Source organism: Tenrec ecaudatus, chromosome 9, assembly GCF_050624435.1.
Source record: "Tenrec ecaudatus isolate mTenEca1 chromosome 9, mTenEca1.hap1, whole genome shotgun sequence".
Taxonomy (NCBI): Eukaryota; Metazoa; Chordata; class Mammalia; order Afrosoricida; family Tenrecidae; genus Tenrec; species Tenrec ecaudatus.
Window position 1 is genome coordinate 30,629,510 of NC_134538.1, and position 22,138 is coordinate 30,651,647.

Consider the following 22,138-nt stretch of genomic DNA (forward strand, 5'->3'; position numbering starts at 1 on the left):
AGAGGTATAAATATAGGCACATACATATGTAAATATATATTAATATAGGGATATAAGCTTATGTACATCTATTTATATGTTAAGCATTAAAGTAGCAGACAAACATTGGGCCTCTACTCAAGTCCTTGCTCAAAACAAGAATGATTTGTTCTAATAACCTGGCATTCTGTGATGCTCCCCTTCCTAACACAATTGCTGAAGACAAAATGGACCCATAAGCAAATGTGGTGAAGAAAGCTGATGGTACCCGGCTATTAAAAAATATAGCATCTGGGGTCTTAAAGGCTTGAAGATAAACAAGTGGCCATCTTGGTGGAAAGCAACAAAGCCCACATGGAAGAAGCACACCAGCCTGTGTGATCAGGAGGTGTCAATGGGATCAGGTATCAGAAGACCCAGAACAAATAATCATATCATTGCGAATGGGATGGGGGTTGGGGGCAGAGGAGAGACCCAACGCCTATCTGTAGAAAACTGGATATCCCCTCACAGAAAGGTCACAAGGAAGGAACGAGCCAGCTAGGGTGCAGTATAGCATTGACGAAACACACAACATTCTTCTAATTCTTTAATGCTTTCTCCCCACCCCCTCCCCCCACTATCATGACCCCACTTCTACCTTACAAATCTGGCTAGATCAGAGCATGTACACTGGTATAGATAAGAGCTCTTGACACATGGAATCCAGGACAGATAAACCCCTCAGGGACAGTAATGGGAGTAGCAATGCCATGAGGCTAGGGGGAAGGTGGTGGGAGAAAGGAGGAAGTGATCACAATGATCGACATATTAATCCCCTACCCCCTACCAGGGGGATGAACAACAGAAATATGAGTGAAGGGAGACAGCAGATGATGTAAGATATGAAAAAAATAATTTATAATTTATCAAGGGTTCATGAGGGAGGGGGGGAAATGAGGAGCCGATACCAAGGACTCAAGTAGAAGGAAAATGTTTTGAGAAGAATGACAACAAATGTACAAATGTGCTTGACACAATGGATGAATGGTTTTAAGAGCTGTAAGAGCCCCCAATAAAATGATTATTTTAAAAGAGAAAGAGTGAACCTTATATGTAGCTTTTTCTTCCTTCTGAACCATAGGGCTATTTTTGTTTTACTTATTTTTAATCTTAATCTATATCTTAGCTTCCCAAACATTTCATTTTCTCCCCCTTTCTCTTTCCAGGAAAAAAAGAGAAAATTACTCAGCATCCCTGGCAATTAAAAACTTTTAGACTGTAGCCCACAATCGAGAGTAAAGTGTAGGTATCTGTTTTTGCTGTCCCCCTGATTGTCCCCCCCCCCCAGGGGGCGGTCTGGCCCACTTTGGGAAACACTGATCTACAGTCTTGACTGTAAGTAGACAATCATGGCGAAAAATTCAAATGACCCATTGCAGTGGGTACAAGACCTCTTTAGCGTATTGAAGAGCAGAGAGGTGACTTTGAGGACCAAGGTGCACCGGCCCAAGCCTTGCTATTTTTAATGGTCTCATATGCATGTGAAAGTTGGACATTGAGTAGGGAAGGCTACAGAAGGATCCGTGTTGGTGAAGAATATTGGAAGTACCATGGACTGCCAAAAGAATCAACAACGCTGCCTTGGAAGAAGTACAGCCAGAATGCTCCTCAGAAGCAAGCGTGGCAAGGCTTTGCCTCATGTACTCTGGCCACGATATCAGGAGAGACTAGTCACTGGGAAAAGGTCATCATGCTTGGTAGAGTAGAAGGATAGTTAAAAAGAGGAAGCCTCTCAGCAAGACAGAATGACTTGGTGGCTGCAGCAATGGGCTCAAATATGACAACACTTTTGAAGGTGGCACAGGATCAGGCAGTATTTCCTTCGGTGGTGCACAGGATTGCTATGAGTTGCAGCTGGCTTGATGCACGGAACAACCACACACAACCGACATCCAAACTTGTTACCAGTGATTAGGAAGGACTCCTAGAGACCCTCCGGGACAGAGCAGAGCTGCCCTATCTATAGGGTGTCCAAGGCTGTAAGCATTACAGAAGCAGACTGCCGCATCTTTTCCCCACAGGGAGGTTCGAACTGTTGACCTTTTGACTAGCAGCTTAGCTCTTAACCACGACGCTACCAAGGCTACTTAATCAAACGCATAAAACATAGTACATTAAACGTTGCAAAAGAATGTGGTTTGTGACCAAAATTTTTAATGCCTAATTCAAGAAAGTGGAAAAGATAAAAAAAAACAAAAACCAAAGTAATGCTATAGCCCAAGAAATTAAATTAAAGCTCTTACTTAGAGATTTTTAAACTTTAATTTGAAAACAGAATTAACCTTATATGGAGATATTGTAAGCTCAACCGAGAACGTATTATTTTATTGGCAGCTAGGGTGGTACAGGTATGGAGGCAGGCATATCCGATTGCCGCAAGGAAGGGGTCAGCCAAGCCTCTCTGGTGCATCCTGCATTCCCTACTCCAGTGAATCTTCCCTACATCTCTGCTGGGTTCAGTAGTTCCTACACGGAGCTCACAGGCAATACTCACCAATAAGGGGTTACTACAAATCAGGATTGGCAAACAGTAAGGATATAGTCACTGGTCTTCTCAGCCAACAGCCAAGTCTCTCTCCATTCTCAGTGTCTCGGTCACATGGTCTCTTGGCCTTTGCCTTCTTTTCCAGGAAGTCAGCCCACTTGTCACTCGGTCCCACAGTTCCGTAGCTTGGAACTGGTAAGGAGCTCCGCGTTGCTCCTGGGAGTCTCTGTACCACAGTCTGGATGCATCTGGTCTCAGCAGCCTCCACCTCTTCAGACAGGGATCTTGAGGGCGCTCTTCCAAGGTCTTCAGGCTTTGTCTCTCTGTTGCTGCTTCAAAGAAGGCTCCTCCTTACAGCCAGGGGGATGGCAGTAAACACTGACCAGTCCTCTCCGCCAGTGCCACACACCCCCTACGCACAGAGTCCCACCCCATCAACCCGGGGGGAGCCACAAGGCTTGAGTAGAAGAAGCATATTGAGAAATCTCACTCCACCACAGCTAGCAACATATTGAAGGAGCTTTAGTACCAGTGTTGGGTGTTAGATTACTAACTACACGGTCAGTTATTCAAACCCAACGATCAATCCTCAGGAGAAAGAAGAGACCATCTGTTCCAGTAAAAATGGAATCTCCATAAAGATGGAGAACCCTCTACAGCAGTGGTTCTCAACCTGTGGGTCGTGACCCCTTTGGGGGGGTTGAATAATGCTTTCACAGGGTCGCTATGGGAAAACACATAAAACATTTCACAATATGGAATTTCATTTTGTGATTAATCACTATGCTTTAATTATGTTTAAATATGTTCAATTTGTAACAATGAAAATACACCCTGCCTAGTCATAATAGTAGCAAAATGACAGTGATGAAGTAGCAACGAACATAATGTTATGGTTGGGGGTCAGCACACCCTGAGGAACTGTATGACAGGGTCGCGGCAGTAGGAAGGCTGAGAACCACTACTCTGCAGGGTTCCTGTATGATTGGAATCAACTCGTTCCCAGTAGGTTTGTTTGCTTGGTTGGTTTCGGGGTAACAGTGAGGGCGGTGGTAGAATTCTCATCTTCCGTGCAGGAAACGTAAGTTTGATTTCCGGTCAAAATACCTTAAGTGCATCCGTTTCCCATCTGTTAGCGAAGCTATCATACTGAACAGGTTTAAATGGAGTTTACCCAGTCTGATTAGGAAGAAAGGTCTCGTGATCCACCTCTAACGAGCAGCCGATAAAAACCCTGTGTGTGGTCCACTCCAAAACCCATGATGGGAACAGAGCAGGCGCTGCTGCCTTCAGCCCTGTTGTGTATGGCGGTGTCAAGGGCCAAGGCCAGCCCATGGCAGCTATCAATGACCCCACATTGGGCTCTCGGAGGAACCAGTGTGTGTTAGTTTGAGGCGCCTCGGGGGTCAACACCGTGGCAGCAGAATACCGGATCTTTTCTAAAGAAAGGGAGTCGATCTATCCTTAGAGACACATGAGGGAAGATACCGATTGGGAGATGTTTTCCATGAGTAATAAAGCTGGGGACATAAGGGAAAAACACATTTGAGGAAGAGGCAAAACTCTTCTTTTGACTTTAGGCTTTACAGCTAAATAGAGACCCGTTTTTGTTTTCTTTTTAATTAATGAATACATTTAATTTACCTATATAACATCACTTACCTTTTCTTGAATTCCATATATCCTATTAAAACTAGTAATATTTTACATTTCAGTTTGTTTTTGTCCAAAGTGTAAGATTATAAAAAATAAGTTCATAAAATGAATGTTGAAAAAGAGTTAATATTACTGTCAAAAATAATTAAAGAAAAAGTACACTTTTAAAAGCTCTACTACCTAGAGGGTTTAAGTGGAACTTTTCTATGAACCTAGAAGATTTCCAATGGAATTTGTTTTAGAGGAGTCAATTTATTATAAACATAATTAAAACACAATTATACAATTTAAAACTCCCGGACCTTGAGCCGGGTTGATAGCTGGCGGGCTCGGCCTGGTGGCCCCGGGTGCTGCGCGCCCAGGTCCACTCCGCGCGGAGCATCTCCAGACCATGGAATGCGTCCTTGCGCTCACCTTCCTTCTTCCTGTGTTTCTTCCTGCGGTCCAGCTGTGTCCTGTCGCACCTGTAGAACTTCAAGAAGCAGGAGTGAGGGGCCGGCCCTGACCCCAACCTGTCTGATCATGTTTCCTGCATTCCTGGACCGTGTCCTTCCGTTGTGGCGATCATGTCTGCAACCGTGACCACCCCGTGATCCCTGGAGGACCACATGCATCAGCTTGCAAGGCCCCACTCAGGGCCCTACCTCGTAACAATAAAGGCGACCGAAACCTTTAAACAAACAAACAAAAAATAATTTAAAAAATAAAATAATTTAAACCTATGCATATTATAAATATTTATACATATTACATACACATTCGAAAAAATATAAAAATACTATAAAAGACAGTTAAAACACTTCAAAATTTTGCATTTTGTTGAAATTGCAAAATCATCTCATTTTAAAGGAATTAATGGTAACAGAAAATAAATATTAAAAAAATAACATTGACCAGTGAATTTTTTTTAATTTCAAGTAGATTCCCAAAGTATTGCTTAATTTCCCACTTTTACAAAAAAAATTTTGTGTACACATTTAGTTTTATTGTAACAAAGCAACTTGTACACTTTTAACGTTAAAGACAGCATCTTTCCTTTCCAGTGAAACAAAAGAAAAATTTTAAATAAACAGGAACAAAATTACAATAGAGAATGTCAATTCCAAAGAAGATCCTACAGGGTCTACTGATTCTCCCATCGAGTGGCAGGGCTCAAGTCATCATTAGGAGAGCATTTTATTTTAAAAGTGTCATCTTAAACTGCAAGGCTGTCCGTTAAACATCACAATTAAGCATGCCAAAGGAGAAGCCCATGTTTTCAAAATGCCACTTAACCCACCCAAACATCTCAAACCCACCCTTTGCTGACCTTCTATAACCCCCTTTTTTAAAGTTGTTTTTCCTTTTTTTTTAAACAAGAGAAGTAGACAGATATATGTTGGTAAATGCTAACTGTCCATATTCACATAGAGACACAGTGTAATCTCTGAGCCCAATGTACAGAGGAAGGAGGAAAGAAGCTACAGGGGCCGAGCACCCTCCAGCTGCCAGCAGGGCCAAGGGAGCAGAGGGTTTTGTTTTCCCACAGAGCACGGTGGTGTGTTGATTCCATAGTTTTTGTTGAGACAGGAAGGGACAAAAATTAATTTGAACACAAGGGGGTAGAGGTTCTTTTCCACTGTATTCTGCACAAGGCATTATTCCCTCCACCCCCAAATAAGTTGAGAACCATGGTGTAGAGAAAAGAGACCTCAAGAACAGGGTGATTGAGCACAAGAGGAAGAAAACAAAAACAAAAAAAGACTGCAACTTGCTCCCAGGGATTGAAGAAAATTAAAAAGGTTGGAATCCATTAGTGTTCTGTTAGTCATCCTCTCCTCCATCCTCCTCTCCTTCCTCTCCCTTGTCATCATCTTCATCTTCTTCCCCTTCGTCTTCATCCCCTTCTTCATCAATATCTTCTAAACCCTTCTTCTTCTTCTTCTTCTTCATCTTCTTCACCTTCACTTTCCTCATCATCCATATCAGGAACCAAATAGTGCTGTAATGGATTTGGCCAGATATCATCTTTGATGACCTCTCCTAATTCATCGGCGCCGGCATCAGACTGGTCGGTAAACCAGGTAAAGACACTCTCAGGTCCGTCATGCTGCCCCTTCCTGCTAGCTTTGTTCTGTGTTTGACTGGAATGTTTCGTCAAGTCCTTTCCAGATTTCCATTTGATTTCAGTTGATTTTGAAGATGGATCACCACTATCATTCAGATGAAATTCTTTGGAGAGAACTTTATTTTCAAAGTAAGGATTTTCATCAAAATAAAAATCTATTTTGTAACCTGATTTAATATCTTCAAATTCTGTCACTTCAGCTCTGGTCAAATAATGCAGAGCCTCTTCATCCTCAAGCAATGCAGACACATGCGCATGGTTGACAAATGTTGTTACCCCAAAATTTGGGATTTTGGCGATCAATTCTGACCTCTTCTGAAAGAATGGTTGGCAGAGTTTGTTATATTTCTGTTCTGCTTTCAAAATCTCCTCACTGGCTTGTTCATTAAGTCTGTCTATTTCATTTTGTACCTCATCAATATGTTCAATTGCTTCCAGCTGTTCTTTTTCTTCCTTGGGGGGGGGGGCCGGGGTCTCCTGCACCTTAGGCTTCTTCATTTGCGGCAGGCTTGAAGACTGGCGGTTAGGGGCCATGCTGCTTGCTGTCTGCCAGCAGAGCCCAAGGAACGTGCCAAAGAGCCGCTGGCCTCCCGTGGAAACTGCCACAAAATTGCCAACACTTGTCTGTCAGTTTGTTGATGTTTGCTGTGATTCTAAAAGCTACGTCATTGGTATTTCAAATGCCAGGAGGGTCACCCAACGTGAACAGGTTTCTGAAGTTTCCAGACTAAGAACAGACAAGGAAGAAGTCTCCACTTCGGTGGAAGAAGCCGCTGAAATTCTATGCATAACATTGAAGCATTGTCAGATACTGAAAGCTTAAACCAGTGATTCTCAAACTTCCCAATGCCAGGACCCTTTAATACAGTTCCTCATATTGTGGTGACCCCCAACCATAAAATTGTTTTGTTGCTACTTCATACTGTCATTTTGCTACTATTATGAATCATAATGTAAATATCTGATATTCAGGATGTATTTTCATTGCTACAAATTGAACATAATTAAAGAATAGTGGTTAATCACAAAACAATATGTTATTATATATTGTGAAATATTTATTTCTAATGACAAATAAATGAAATTTTGTCTTGAAGCACGGTGTAGCATGGGTAAGTCTTCATGCCTGGTACTCGTATGTGGGTGGATCTGCATGGGGGCAGACCCAGCTGGAGAGGGATAGAGGAGCGGTGTCTCAGTTCCTAAGACCATCAGAAATATGTGTTTTCTGTTGGTGTCAGGCGATCCCTGTGAAAGAGACGTTCGACCCCCCCCAAAGGGGTCGTGACTCACAGGTTAAGAACTGCTGGCTTGAACAAAGGAAGCAGCATACTATCAGAGATAGTGCCAGACTATGGGCCCCTCAGGTCTTGAGGACAAGCAAAATGTGATTGAAGAAGAGCTGATTTCTTGGGGTGTAGACCATGGTGATGTGAATCTGGTAAAGTCTGTGGGGGTGGAGCCTATGGGATCTTCGTTTGCTGATAGGGTACAACTCAAGGTGAGGAGCAACAGATGCCAAAATCTTCTACTGATCAGGGATGTGTGAAGTAGGAATTTAGGGAAATGGAAATGATCAAAAATGAAATGAAATTCATAAAGAGCAATACCCTAGACATTAATGAGCTGAAATGGACTGGTATTGGCCATTTTGAATTTGAAAATCATGTGATCTACTGTGACAGGAATAACACAATCAAGAGGAATGGTATGGCATTCTTTGTCAGAAAGGATCTTGTTAAATCCATCATGAAGTACAATGCTCTCTGTGATAGGATTCTATCTGTCTCCAGGTAAATCCAATCAATACCATCAGATTTATGCACCAACCACAAAAGTTAGTGATGAAGAAACTTAAGAATTCTACCAACTTCCTCAGACTGAAATTGATCAAACAGGGAATCAAGATGCACTGATTGGAATGCATCTTGGTGCATTGGTGGTTGGAATGTAAACGTTCGATACAAAGAGGAAAGAACAGTCGTTGGAAAATATGGATTTGGTAATAGAAATTAAGCTGAAGATCACATGATAGGCTTTTGCAAAACCAACAACTTGTTCATAGCTACCTTTTTCAACAACACAAAAGTTGACTATAACATGGAATTCCCCAGAGGAGATACACATAAATCAAAATAACTATATCTGTGGGAAGACACTATGGAGAAAAATTCAGCAGCTAGAACCAGGTCATGAGCTGACTGTGGAATAGACCACAAATTGCTCATATGTAAGTTCAGGTAGAAGTTGAAGAAAATTAAAACAAATCTATGAGAGCCAAAATATGACCTCAGTTCCTCTCTCATCTGACATTCCAGACCATCTCAAGAACAGATCTGATGCATTGAATAGAAGACCTAATGAACGGTGAGAGGACATCAAGACCATCATTCGTGAAGAAAGTGAATCATTAAAAAGACAGGAAAGAAAGATCAAAGTGGACATCAAAAGCAACTCTGAAATATACTCTTAATCATAGAATAGCTAAAGCAAATAGAAGAAAGGATAAAGTCAAAGAGCTGAATAGAAAATTTCAAAGAGCAGCTTGAGAAAAAAAATATTATAATGAAATGTTCAATGAAGACTCAGCATGATAGTGGGACAAGAGGAAAGTCAAAGGAAATAGAGGAAAGAGCTAGGAGGCAAAGGGCATATATAGAGGTCTAAATAAAGACATTTACATATGCAAATATATTTATATATGAGGATGGGGAAATAGACCTATGAGTCTATATTTATAGGTTTAGTATTAAGGTAGCAGAAGGACATTGGGCCTCCACTCAAGTACTCCCTCAATGCAAGAACACTTTCTTCTATTAAATTGGCATTCTATGGTGCTCACCTTCCTGACACAACCACTGAAGACAAAGCGGGTGAATAAGCAAATGAAGAAAGCTGATGGTGCCCAGCTATCAAAAGATATAGCGTCTGGGGTCTTAAAGGCTTGAAGGTAAACAAGTGGCCATCTAGCTCAGAAGCAACAAAGCCCACATGGAAGAAGCACACCAGCCTGTGTGATCACATGGTGTTGAAGGGATGAGGTATCAGGCATCAAAGAACAAAAAAATCATATCATTGTTTGGTTACCTCCACGATATGATCACTGAAGACAAATGGGTGCATAAGCAAATGTGGCGAAGAAAGCTGATGGTGCCCAGCTATCAAAAGATATAGCGTCTTGTGTCTTAAAGGCTTGAAGGTAAACAAGTGGCCATCTAGCTCAGAAGCAGCAAAGCCCTCATGGAAGAAGCACACCAGCCTGTGTGATCATGAGGTGTCGAAGGGATCAGGTATCAGGCATCATCAGAACAAAAATCTTATCATAGTGAATGAGGTGGGGAGTGTGAAGTGGCCACTGGACATCCCCTTACAGAAGTGTCTCAGGGAGATGAGCCAGTCAGGGTGCGATGTAGCAACGATGAAACATACAATTTTCCTCTAGTTCCTAAATGCTTCTTCCTCCCTCACTATCATGATCCCAATTCTACCTTACAAATCTAGCTAGACCAGAGGATGTACACTGGTACAGATAGGAACTGGAAACACAGGGAATCCAGGGTGGATGATCCCTTCAGGACCAGTGGTGTGAGTGACGACACTGGGAGGGTAGAAGGAGGATAGGTTGGAAAGGGGGAACCAAGAATCTACATGTGACCTCCTCCCCGGGGGGACAGACAACAGAAAAGTAGGTGAAGGGAGACGTCAGACACAGCAAGATATGACAAAATAATAATTTATGAATTATCAAGGGTTCATGAGGGAGGTGGGAGCAGGGAGGGAGGGGAAAAATGAGGAGTTGATGCCAGGGGCTTAGGTGGAGAGCAAATGTTTTGAGAATGATGAGGCAATGAATGTACAAATATGCTTTACACAATTGATGTATGTGTGGATTGTGATAAGAGTTGTATAAGTCCCTAATAAAACAATTTAAAGAATTTTTTAAGAAAGAAAGGGATAGGAACTCACGACACACAGAATCCAGGAACAGGAGTGGGAATAGTTATAGCAGAAGGGTAGGGGAAAGAGGGGGAGAGGAAGGGAGAAAGGGGGAACCGATCACAATGATCGACACATCACTATACACCCCTCTCCAGGGAGAGGAACAACAGAAAACATGGGGGAAGGGAGACAGCAGTCAATGTGAGAGATGAAACTAATAACAATGCACAATCTATCAGGGGGTTATGAGGGAGAGGAAGGGGGAAACAAAAGAGCTAATATCAAGGACTCAATAGAAAGTAAATGTCTAGAAAAGAATGAAGGCAACATATGTACAAATATGCCTGATTCAACTGATGTATGGATTGTGATAAGAATTGTACGAGCCCTCAATAAAATGATTTTAAGAAAAAAGAAACAAATGTTCAAAGACCTTGAAACCTTTCAGAGAACATGCTCAGCATATCTTAAACTGAAAGAACTCAAGAAAAAATTCAAGCTTCAAGTTTCGATGCTGAAAGATTTTATGGACAAAATATTGAATGACGCAGGAAGCATCAAAGAAGATGGAAAGAATACAGTCAGTGTACCAAAAAGAAATAGTCAATCTCCCATTTCAGGAGGTAGCCACAAACAAGGCTTCAGGAATCAATGGAATTCCAATAGAAATGTTTCAGCAAGCTGTAGAAGCACTGGAAGAACTCATTGGTCTATGCCAGGAAATTTGGAAGACATTTACTTGGTCAACTAACTGGAAGAGATCCATATGTGTGCCCATTCCAAAGAAAGATGACCCAACAGAATGCTCAAACTATAGAACAATATCATTGATAACGCTTACAAGTAAAACTTTGCTGAAGATCATCCAACAACAGTCGCACTAGTACATTGACAGGGAGCTGCCAGAAGTTCAGGCTGGATTCAGAAGAGGACTTGGAACAAGTTAGATGTCTGCTGGATCTTGGCTCAAAGCAGAGAGTACCAGAAAGGTGTGTATTTGTGTTTCATCGGCTGTGCAAAGGCATTCGACAGTGTAGGCCATAAGAAACTGTGCATAACCTTGAGAAGAATGGGAATTCCACATTTCATCATGCTCCTGCAGAACTTGTACGTGGATCAAGAGGTAGTTGTGTCACCAGAACAAGGGCATAATGTATGGTTTAAAATCAGGACAGGTGTGCATCATGATTGTAGCCTTTCACCATATTTGGTCAATCGGTGTGCTGAGCAAATAACCAGAGAAGCTCGGTTATACGAAGAAGGATGCTATATTAGGACTGGAGGGAGGTTTATAGCAATCTGCAATATGCAGATGACACAACCTTGCTTGCTGAAAGTAAGGAGGACTTGACGCACTGATGAAGATCAAGGATTGCAGCCTTCAGTGTAGATGGCAACTCAAAGAAGGCCCAAATCCTCACAACGGGACCGATAAGTAACATGATAAATGGAGAAAAGCTTGAAGTTGTCAAGGATTTTGTCTTGCTGGTATCCACAATCAATGCTCCTGGACACAACAGTCAGATCAAAAGCTATTGCACTGAGTCGATCTGCTGCAGAAGACCTCTCTAGATTCTTGATGCACAAGGATGCGCATTTAGAGGACTAAGGTGCACCTGACCTCTTTTTTTTTAAAACACTTTTAAAAAAAATCATTGTATTACGGGCTCATACAACTCTTATCACATTCCATACATACATCGATTGTGTAAAGCACATTTGTACATTCATTGCCCTCATCGTTCTCAAAACATTTGCTCTCCACTTAAGGCCAAAATACTTTTTAAATGTTTCATGATTTTGTGAGCCACGTATTCAAGTAAGGTTGATGCATCTGTTTCCACATGGCATTCATGAAGGTCATTGGGTGGCATTTCATGCCATTGCCTTGAGAATGGGTAACAGGTTAGTCTCAAATTCACCCCCAGCAATTCCTCCTCCTGAAGTCTCAGGACCCTTCTACTTGATCATCTCTACAAGGTGGCCAGGTTCCTTACCTGGCAGCTCAAGGCTCTGAGAAAGTGTTTCATCCATTGAGGCTGGAGAAATCCTCAGCGATCACCTATAAACTTTAAACTGGAATTATCCTACAAAGCCATCATTAAACAAAATAACAGCGTAGCCCAAGTGTTTGCCTCTAGTGTATCACCCTTATAAAGATCTTTCTATACTGTAACTGACGACAGCTAAACTAAAGCACAGCAACAGCTGGAAAGGCAACAGTCTCAATGAGTGGCGATGGTACAGCATCGATGGAGGGAGGGTGGTTTCAAGAGACCAAAGGAGAAGCAGCAAGGCTTCTTCTGACCTGTGCTCAGAAGTCCTGCTGTTTCATGGGCCCCATCACAGTTGATAGCTTACAACTAAGTCATAGTGACAGCCCACCTTCAAGGACTGGTGAATAGAAACAGGAGGCATGATTCCTTGGGGACCACCTTTGGATATTTGTCACTATAAATGTGGAATAATCCCCAAGGTATGTTGTTAAGCGAAAAAACAAAGGTGCAGAACATGGTGTACAGCATCAGACATTGGTGTAAAAAGGAGGTGTGTGTGTGTGTGTGTGTGTGTGTGAGTGTGTGTGCGTGCGCGCTATACCTCTAAAAGGCTGAGTCCCAGGAGAAGGAGGAGGTCAAACATACCTGAGCCCTCCAGCCTGTTCACCAATTCTGACCTGGCCGCCCCTCCCAGAGCCCTCTCTACTTCTCTACTGGGTGCACTAATCGTGTGCAGTGGTCTCACAGAATTCATGATATTTATGATAATACTCATGCCTGTGGGGTTTATTAGTGAAGTGCCAGCTTACAACTTGGGAGCAAAACCAGTAAGCCACGACTTAGGGAGAGGATCAAGAAGCATGTAGGCCAACCTCCCTTCGTCATGCAGGCCTCCTCTCACGGTCCTCGTTGCCTGGCCCCTGCCCAGCTCAGGTGAGAGTTACAAAGCTCATTTAGCTCTGCCGAAAGTGCCTGAGGCACCTCATTCTACCAGCATGCCTCTTGTCTTTCCCCAAATCTAGCAGGTTCTCGGCACAGTGACCCTGGGTCCAAAGGAGGACACACTTGCTCCCAGCTCTTCTTCCTGGGTGACAGTGAGCTCCCTTCGTCTCTGGTAAGGGAAAAAGTGATGCAGGCCACACCTCCAGGAAACTCCCAGCCATGAGATTAAAGCTGAGATATGAGTCAGCGCATTGCATCTCACACACACTCACACACACACACACACACACACACACACACACTCCTGTAAAACAAATGGGCTGTCACATTAGATCGCTTCAGGGAGAATGGTCTCAACATTTCCTAACTGTCACACCACTGAGAATCCTGGCCCAGCCAAGCTGACATACACTTCAATCCATAACGGCAGCAGATGCAAACTAGAACGTGAAGACTTTTTGAACCAGGATCTGAAGAAGATAGAGGTTCAGGGAGCAATTTTTTCTCTGAATGATGCTTCTCCATTCAGGAGAAGATGGCTTCTAAAGTTTGATCAACTCAGAAACACTTTTGTCAGCATCGGAGATCTCGAGTACTTGAGTTAATTCAAATCCATTAAGTGCACCAAGTAAAACTAACACTACACAGAGATGGGCAGACAGGTCATCAACAGACAAGTGGGAAAACAAGATGTGGTCTAACCCTGCAGTTGAATGCTACACAGTCCTAAAGAGGAAGGGAGTCCTGAATATGTTCCCACGTGAAAGATCCTTGAAGACCTCATGTTAAGTGAAATAAGGCAGACTCAAAAGGACAAATAAGGTATGACCCAGCTTATATGGAGCATCTCTTACTCTCATAACACGCTGCCCTTGAGTTGATTCTGGTTCATAGCAAGCCTGCCTACAGGACAGAGTAGAACTGCCGCTCTGGCTTTCTGTGATTATAACTTTCTAGGGGAGTAGAAAGCCTCATCTTTCTCACGAGGAGTGGCTGGTGGTTTTGAACTGCTGATCTTGCAGGCAGCAGCCAGTGCATAACCCACCAGGGCTCCTTATATGAATATCTAGATTAGGCAAAGGCATAGAGGCAATAGCTCATTGGTGGTTCCCAGAGACTGGAATGGGGAGGCTACAGAGAGGGAGCTGGGGAGTCATGGCTGAAGGAGTACTGAGGCTGTGTCTGGTGTGAGGAGATGCTTTTGGAAATAGAGAGTGGTGAGAGTTGCACAACATGGTGAATGTAATTAATTCTACCAGATTATATATAATTATATGCACCAAGTCAAACTAAGTTTTATATGATTTATTTATAATCTGGTAGCATTAATATATATACATCAATACACATATATAGTTGAAATGACCTATATATATGATCATTATATATATATATATTGTGTGTATATAGGGCATATATTATATATAAGTGCATATACATTTTTCCACAATAAGTTTTTTTATCTTTTTTTAAATTTTTTAATTTTATTTATTTTTTTACATTTTATTAGGGGCTCATACAACTCTTATCACAATCCATACATATACATATACATACATCAATTGTATAAAACACATCCGTACATTCTTTGCCCTAATCATTTTCTTTTTTTTAAAAATCTTTTTATTGGGGCTCATAAGGCTCTTATCACAGTCTGTACATACATCAAATGAGCAAAGCACCCTTATACATTCGTTGCACTCATCACTCTCATAATTCACCTTCCACTTGGGTTCCTGGAATCAGCTCGGTTTCCCTTTTTTTCCCCCCATCCCCCATCCCCCTCCCTCCCCGATCCCACCCCTGGTCCCTTGATAGTTTATAAATAATTATTATATCTTATCTTACACTCCCCGGCGTCTCCCCTCACCCGCCTCCCCCTTGCCAATCTCCCAGAGAGGAGGTTACACATAGATCTCCGAGATCGGTTCTCCCTTTCTACATGCCCTTCCCTCCTGGTGTCGCCACTCCCACCGCTGGTGTTGAAGGGTTCGTCTGTCCTAGATTCCCTGTGCCTCCAGATCCCCACTGCACCGCTGTACATCCTCTGGTACAACCAGCTCCGCAAGGCAAGGTAGGATTGGGGTCATGATGATTGGGAGGGGAGGAAGCGTTCAGGAACTAGAGGAAGGTTTTGAGTTTCATTGTTGTTACACTGAACCCTGTGTGGCCCATCTCCTCCTCACTACCCCTCTGGAAGGGGTGTTCAGCTCTCTACAGGTGGGCATTGGGTCCCCATCATGCACTCCCCCTCTTTCACGGTGATGTGATTCTCACCACCACCCCACCTTTGATGTTGGAGACCTGGTCTCCTCTGTCCTTCATGGTCACCTATGTTGGTGTGCTGCTTCCGTGTGGGCTCGGTTGCTTCTGGGCTAGATGGCCGCTTGTTTGCTTTCAAGCCTTTAAGTCCCCAGACGCTATATCTCTCAGTAGCCGGGCACCATCCGCCTTCTTCACCACTCTTGCTTATGCACACTTTCGTCTTCAGTCATTATGTGAGGAAGGTGATCACACAATGATTGTTTTTGTTCCTTTGTATCTGCTACATGGTCCATTCAACACCTTGTATTCGCTTAGGCCGTGTGCTTCTTCTCTGTGGGCTTTGTTGCTTCTGAGCTAGATGGCCGCTTATTTGCCTTCAAGCCTTTAAGACCCCAGACGCTATATCTTTTTTTGATAGCCGGGCATCATCAGCTTTCTTCACCACATTTGCTTACACACACGGCTGTCTTCAGTGATCATGTCGGGAAGATGGGTATCTTGCAATGGCTGCTTAGCAGGGCGAGGTGCTATTGTATTGGGGGATTCCACAATAAGTTTTTAAAGAAGCATTATTTTTTTACTGATAACACTCCTGATACATCATGAAAATGAAATGTTTACATAACTGTTTGTATGGCACTTACTTTATGAATATATATTTATACACACTCACATAAATTAAGTCACTTGCAGCAATAGACACCAAGGCAAAATCGATACTTATCTGTAGATGGTATCATAAGTGAGTTTTGCTTATTATGTGTGTATGTATTTGCATCTGTGTGTTTGCTGATCTTTCTGTAATAAGCCTTTATAGCTTTTCTAATAAGAAATAAAGTCCTAGTACTGATCCAGGAATAAACCAACAGATCAATGAATCAGGAGAGAAAATTGGAAAAGAGATTCAATAAATAGAAGAATCTGTTGTATTATCAAGGTAGATTTCACATCATGGTAGGGGAGACAGACAGCTCAATACATTTCATCGGTTCCAGTGGCTAACAATTTGGGTGATCAAGCTGAGCTTTCTGTTGTGGCTGGTAGATGCCACTGAGTTAGTTCTGACTTGTGGTAACTCTATGTACACTGCCCAGTCCTGTGCCTTGCTCACAATTGGCATTACGTTTGAGTCCATTGTTTCAGCCACTGTGTCAGTCCCTCTGGTTGAAGGTTTTCCACTTGTTCGCTGACCCTCTATTTTACCCTCTGCAACGTCTGGTCCCTTCCTGATGACGTGTTCGCAGTAAGCACCTCTCCATCCTCATTTCTAAGGGGAATTCTGGCTGCATTTCTTTAAAGCAGATGTACCTGTTCTTCTGACCATCCATGGAAATGTTCATATTCTTCAATAAACACTGTCATTCGGATGCATCCATTCTTCTCTGTGCTCCGTGGTCAGTGTCCAGTTTTCACATACAGTGTGCTAAAGGAACTCTCACAGTAAACAAACAAACAAACACAGAATGTTTAATCACATTGAGTGGGTAAAAACAGGTACATTTTAAAAGAAAATGTACGCAAGTACTTCCATACTCTTAAAGGACAGGTCTTTCTAACCCACAAGGACCCCTACTGTTGCCAAGCTGGGCACAAGAGGAGAAAGTGGCCGAGTTGGAAATATCAAAATACAATGTATGCATTTAAAAGGCCATCCCAAGTCCCCACCAATAACAACTATAACCTGCCTAGGGGGCGGGGGGCGGGGCAATGCACATGAAACGTGCACTGCCTAGTAATAAAACCTATACAACGTACCGGAGTATGTAAAAGCAGACCTGGGGAAAATGAAGTGCTCAGTGGAGGCTAGTAGAATTTATTCACCGCAGCTTTGCTTTTAATAGAACAAAGAGAGACAATCTAAATGTTCGTGACTAGATAAAGCCTTGTGATTGAGTGTCATGCAGTGGGTAAAAATAATACACTAGTTCTGTGTGTACTTCTGCTTCTCTTAGGCCTCTCAGCCCCTCCCAAGCCCGACCTGGGAGGAGGTGATAAGCTTGAAATGGACCCTGCTTAGAAGGGTGTAGGGTCAATGTGTTAAGAGGACATGCCCATGCGGGATCTTCCTGTGGGCTGCCTCCATCCACTGTCCTGTGGTTCTCCGAAGCTCACAGGCTAAGTTGGGGCGGGACTGGCCATACCTCACCTTCTGACCTTACACAGGGATTGCTTATCTACTCCATGTCTCCAGATGACCAGCCTCAGCTCATACTCTATGTCTGGTTCGATCCAGCTTCTACTCCACAGTCCTGAATGAGGCTGCGACAGCCAAGGCCTGATCTGTGAGTTCAGATCTTGTTAGGCCTCCTGACCAGAAAACAAAAGACAATGCATGCTCACGAGGTTGTGACATGACTGACCATTGGCAATGTGCGCTGGCAAGGTTGTGAGGTGACTGACAGGAACAATGCATGGTCATTACTTTGCAGCCTCCGGCTAGTGTCGCACCTTAGCAGCATGGTGCAGGATGAAACTGCTCCAAGAGCCCAAGGGTTAAACCTAGATGATGCAGACAGCAGAAGCCAACACAAACTAGCAAGGGAGACAGAGTAGCACCATGGTTACAATCCGATTTGTTGGGTTTTTTTTCTAACACTTAACTTTAGTAGAAGTTTCCATAGCCAATTAGTTTTCCAATCAATAATCCACAGAGGAAGAGTTCCCTAACATTGGTTGCAACCCCACAATGTGTCAGCACTCTCCCTCTTTCGTCCCTGGGTTTCCTCATTTCTTGTTCCTGTCCCTCCTTGCCCTCTCATCTTGGGCTTTGGGCACATGCTGTCCTGTGAGTCGCATGTGGTCGGTTATTCTAGGAAGCATGTTCTTCATGGGCGTTAGTGTTTGCTTTATGGTGCTATGCTGACATCAAGAAGGGTCTGTAGTCTCAAGTTAGGCATTGACCCAGGGCAATGGTCTTTGGGGCTCCTCTAGTCTCTTTTCTTGGGGGGGGGATACAGAATGAATTTAATGAAATGAAGAGGAAGTCAATAGCTTTACTAGTCCTGGTGAAAGATGGTGGGGGAGGTGTACTAGTAATGAGGGGAAAAGGGAAGTTCAGAAACACGAAAGGGAAGCTGCTCCACTCTGAGAAGAGATGGAAGCAAGGGACTGTCATTCTTCATACGGAGCCTAGAGAGCGAGTCCCTAAAGGGGAATGACCCCCTTCTTGTTCCTTCTGAGACCCGATCAAGAGGAAGACTATGATGGATACAGGCAGTAGGTCTCGCTGATCACTTGTCTTTCTTAGCAGCATCCTCCTCTGCAACTCCCCCCTTACGGTTTTCATTTAGGCCTGGTGACTGAAGAGACTGGCCTTTTTAAAGAAAGCACAGTGTAGTCCATGGTGTAGAGTAAGCAAATGAGCATGCATCGTCCTCAGGCCACAGGGATTGGTTAGGGATGGATGTATATCTCAGGCTGACCTGAGCAGAGTGGATCTAAAGGGCTTATGCTGGGAGCCCCGTCACAAAGAACCCCCACTTAACGAGGGCACATGGAACCCCAGGAGCGCTGGCAGTCACGAGGTGGCCGGCCTTAAGGTGATCCTACAGAAAGTGGAGCATAAAGAATAAAATAAATTAGGTACTTTGACATAGACTGAGCTCCTGGATCAAGCTTCACCTGGAGCCAACCCTAACCTCTGAAGTTTACAGGTATCTGTGACAATAAAGCCTTTTGATTCTTAAGCCAGTTTGAGTTGGGTTTTTTTATGATTTAAAACCAAGATTCCTAAGCTTTACATCCATCATACTTATCCTACCTAGCCCTATCTTCCCACAGATTAGCACAGGGATCCAGGTAAGAAGGTCACTAGAGTTTTGTTAGTGACATAGAAGGCAAAGGTATCAAGCTGGCGGGGTCAGAGGCAAGACGAGGTGACTCAGCAGCTGTACAGAGAATGGGTCAAATGAGAAGCAAGTGCAAAGGGGCTTCTACTAAGCAGGCAGAGTTGACATATGTATGTATACACACTTAAATTCTCTTCCCCACCTTTCACGAGGGGGTTGCTTTGGGGTCCTTCCAGTCATGGGGTAAGGGACTTGGAAGCACATGCCCCTTGAAGCCTTTGCTATCCTGTGTGGCACTCTCTGCCTCTCCCTTTCCCAACGGAAGGGCCTCTTTTGGGGCTTCTACTGCCCTTGATGACACTCACTTTGGGGGTGACAATAATTTTCTCCCCTGCTTCTTTGGCATGTCGAGAACTAGAGCCCCTTACTCCTTTGGGAATAGCGCCATCTTCCTGACCCTGGGCAAGCACTGTCCCCCTCTCGGCCTCACCCTTTAGCCCTGTCCCCTCCGACCCTCCCGAGGAGTTGCTTGCCGCTCCAGAGCGCCATGTCTCCAGTGGTAACCTTGACCGGGCAGAGTCGGGGGCAGCTGCTGACTTCTCCGGGGTTAGAATTCCTTTCCCCCGCTTCCACCTGATTTTTATCGAGGACTCCCCCACCTTCTTTTGGCATCAGCTCCTACATCCTCTCCATCCTGCTTCGCTGCTTTTGTTGGCAGGCCCTGCCCCCTGGCCTCCCTCACAGGTCCTTCAGCGGTCCTCTTGACGCCCTTGTCATGGGGTCCCGGGTCGCTGGCTGTGCCTACCTCCCTGTTCTCCATGCTTCGGGCTGAGGGAGACCCACAGGTGGAGCTCACCAGTCCCAGGAAAAGGCGGGACAGCTGGTAAGGTCATGCTAATGATGGGCACTGCCGCCTGAGGAACCCCAGCCCTGCTGGGCAAAGGCAATGTAGCCACTTTTAAGGGGCCTTGAGAGAGCTTGGGGCCAGAATAGGTGGAGAGACTCGAATTGACTGGATATGTGAGCAAGAGGTCCGGGGGAGGAGCAGAGGGAGTCGAGCCACCAGGGACTTAGCTTGGGGGTCACTGGCTGCTGGGGCCGGGCTCTCGACTACACTCTTCTCCCGTTCTCCACGCCCTAGGGGGCCAGGCCCAGCCCGGGCTTCCAATTCCTTGGAAGGCTGGGCTGGTCCCTCTGATTTCTTCGGGTTCCGCCCTCCAGGTTCTCTACACCGCTCTTGGATTTCGATAACCGTTCTCGGGGGCCATGTTCATCCTCTTCAGCAAGCCCCATGGCCTGGAGCACATGCGCATGGGCGGATCTGGCAGAGATGAGGTGCTGCTGAAGCAGGAAGCGGGCGACCTCTACGATGGAACTGAAGGACCGTTTCAGGATTGGCTCTGGCCAGTCACAGGTCAGGGCGCAGGCTGCATCTACCAGTTCATCCCGCGGTGCCTGGGTCACTTCTGGGCCCATTTCTGGGCTCTCGGGGGCCCTTCAGGTCAAGTCCGGGCAGGGGTGGCATACATACCATGGGCTTTTTTCGTATGCCACTGTAGCAATATTTGGACTGGCCCTGGCCACCCAGCCTCCGGGCCTTGATGTCAGGGAAAATCTCTCTGATGGCTTTGCCAAAGTTGGCTGTGCTGAGTGGGCTGCAACAGGCGAGGCTCGTGCACAGTTTGCTTTGGCAGACAGGTGTCTGTGTGCTCTTCCAGGTGGTTGCGGATCCACTTATAAGCATAAATATACTCCTCGTCGCTGAGTGTGCTGGCCTCTGAGCTTTTGTCTCCAGTGCTGGGCCCTGAGGGGAGCTGAAGGTAGAGATACAGCTTGTCGTTGTCTGAGAATTTCTGTACATCTTGCAGAATCCCCTCCACTTTGTTCGCAAGGCCTTGGAAATGGTAGCTTGGAGCCTCTGAAGAAGGGTGGTGGGCTCACCCGCCTCCGCATTACCTGGGGGGGGGCCCTCGGGGAGCCCTCCCCCCAGCCTTCGGGCTCTTAGAATCAGGTTCGTCTTCTGTCATCCCAGCACGAGGGCTCGTAGCCACCTTCACTCCAGCCCAGCCCCACGGTTCTGGCTCGGCCGGCTCGTGCGTTGCTTTATTTTCTTTTTTCCTGAATCTCCTCTAGTCTCTTTCAGAGCAATGTCTGATATTTTTCTTTTGGCTTTTTTCAAAAATCCATTCTATTATTTCCTATTCTTAAGAGTGGTTGGTCTGGCTAGACCAGAGGATGTACACTGGTACAGATAGGAGCTGGAAACACAGGGAATCCAGGGTGGATGATCCCTTCAGGACCAGTGGTGAGAGTGACCATACTGGGAGGGTAGACGGAGAGTGGGTTGGAAAGGGGGAACAGATTACAAGAATCTACATGTGACCTCTTCCCTGGGGTATGGACAACAGAAAAGTGGGTGAAGGGAGATGTCGGACAGGGCATGATATGACAAAATAATAATTTATAAATTATCAAAGGTTCATGAGGGAGGGAGGAGCAGGGAGGGAGGGGGGAAAATGAGGCGCTGATGCCAGTGGCTTAAGTGGAGAGCAAATGTTTTGAGAATGATGAGGGCAATGAATGTACAAATATGCTTTACACAATTGATGTATGTATGAATTGTGATAAGAGTTGTATGAGCACTTAATAAAATGATTAAAGATAAACAAAACAAGAATAAAATTTTTAAGAGTGGTTGGTAGTGGGAACTGAGCACCATCTAGTTCTTCTGGTCTCAGGTTAGAACAGGCTTTTTTTGTTAATGGGCCATTCTTCCTTTGGACTAATTGCTTCCTTGAGGCTTTGGTTTTCTTGGTAGTTAGTTTTTTGTGCCAAACTGGCTGATAAACATGTGTGGGATTAATTGAAGGGCAGAGAGATAAATGGTTTGGCGAGCCTCGCCTTTCTTGTTGTTTGCTCTTTGATCACCGGACCAGTA

The 22,138-nt window shown here is 44.5% G+C and overlaps 1 protein-coding gene and 1 pseudogene across 1 annotated transcript; both read right to left on the reverse strand.

Annotated features, from left to right (window-relative positions):
* Positions 1-6,053: 6,053 nt before the first annotated feature.
* On the reverse strand, positions 6,054-6,803 carry LOC142456317 (protein SET-like). Its single transcript, XM_075557474.1, has one exon. The coding sequence runs from the start codon at positions 6,801-6,803 to the stop codon at positions 6,054-6,056; it is 750 nt and encodes a 249-aa protein (XP_075413589.1).
* A 12,890-nt stretch (positions 6,804-19,693) lies between these two features.
* On the reverse strand, positions 19,694-21,227 carry LOC142457182 (DNA-binding protein RFX5 pseudogene; annotated as a pseudogene).
* Positions 21,228-22,138: the final 911 nt, after the last annotated feature.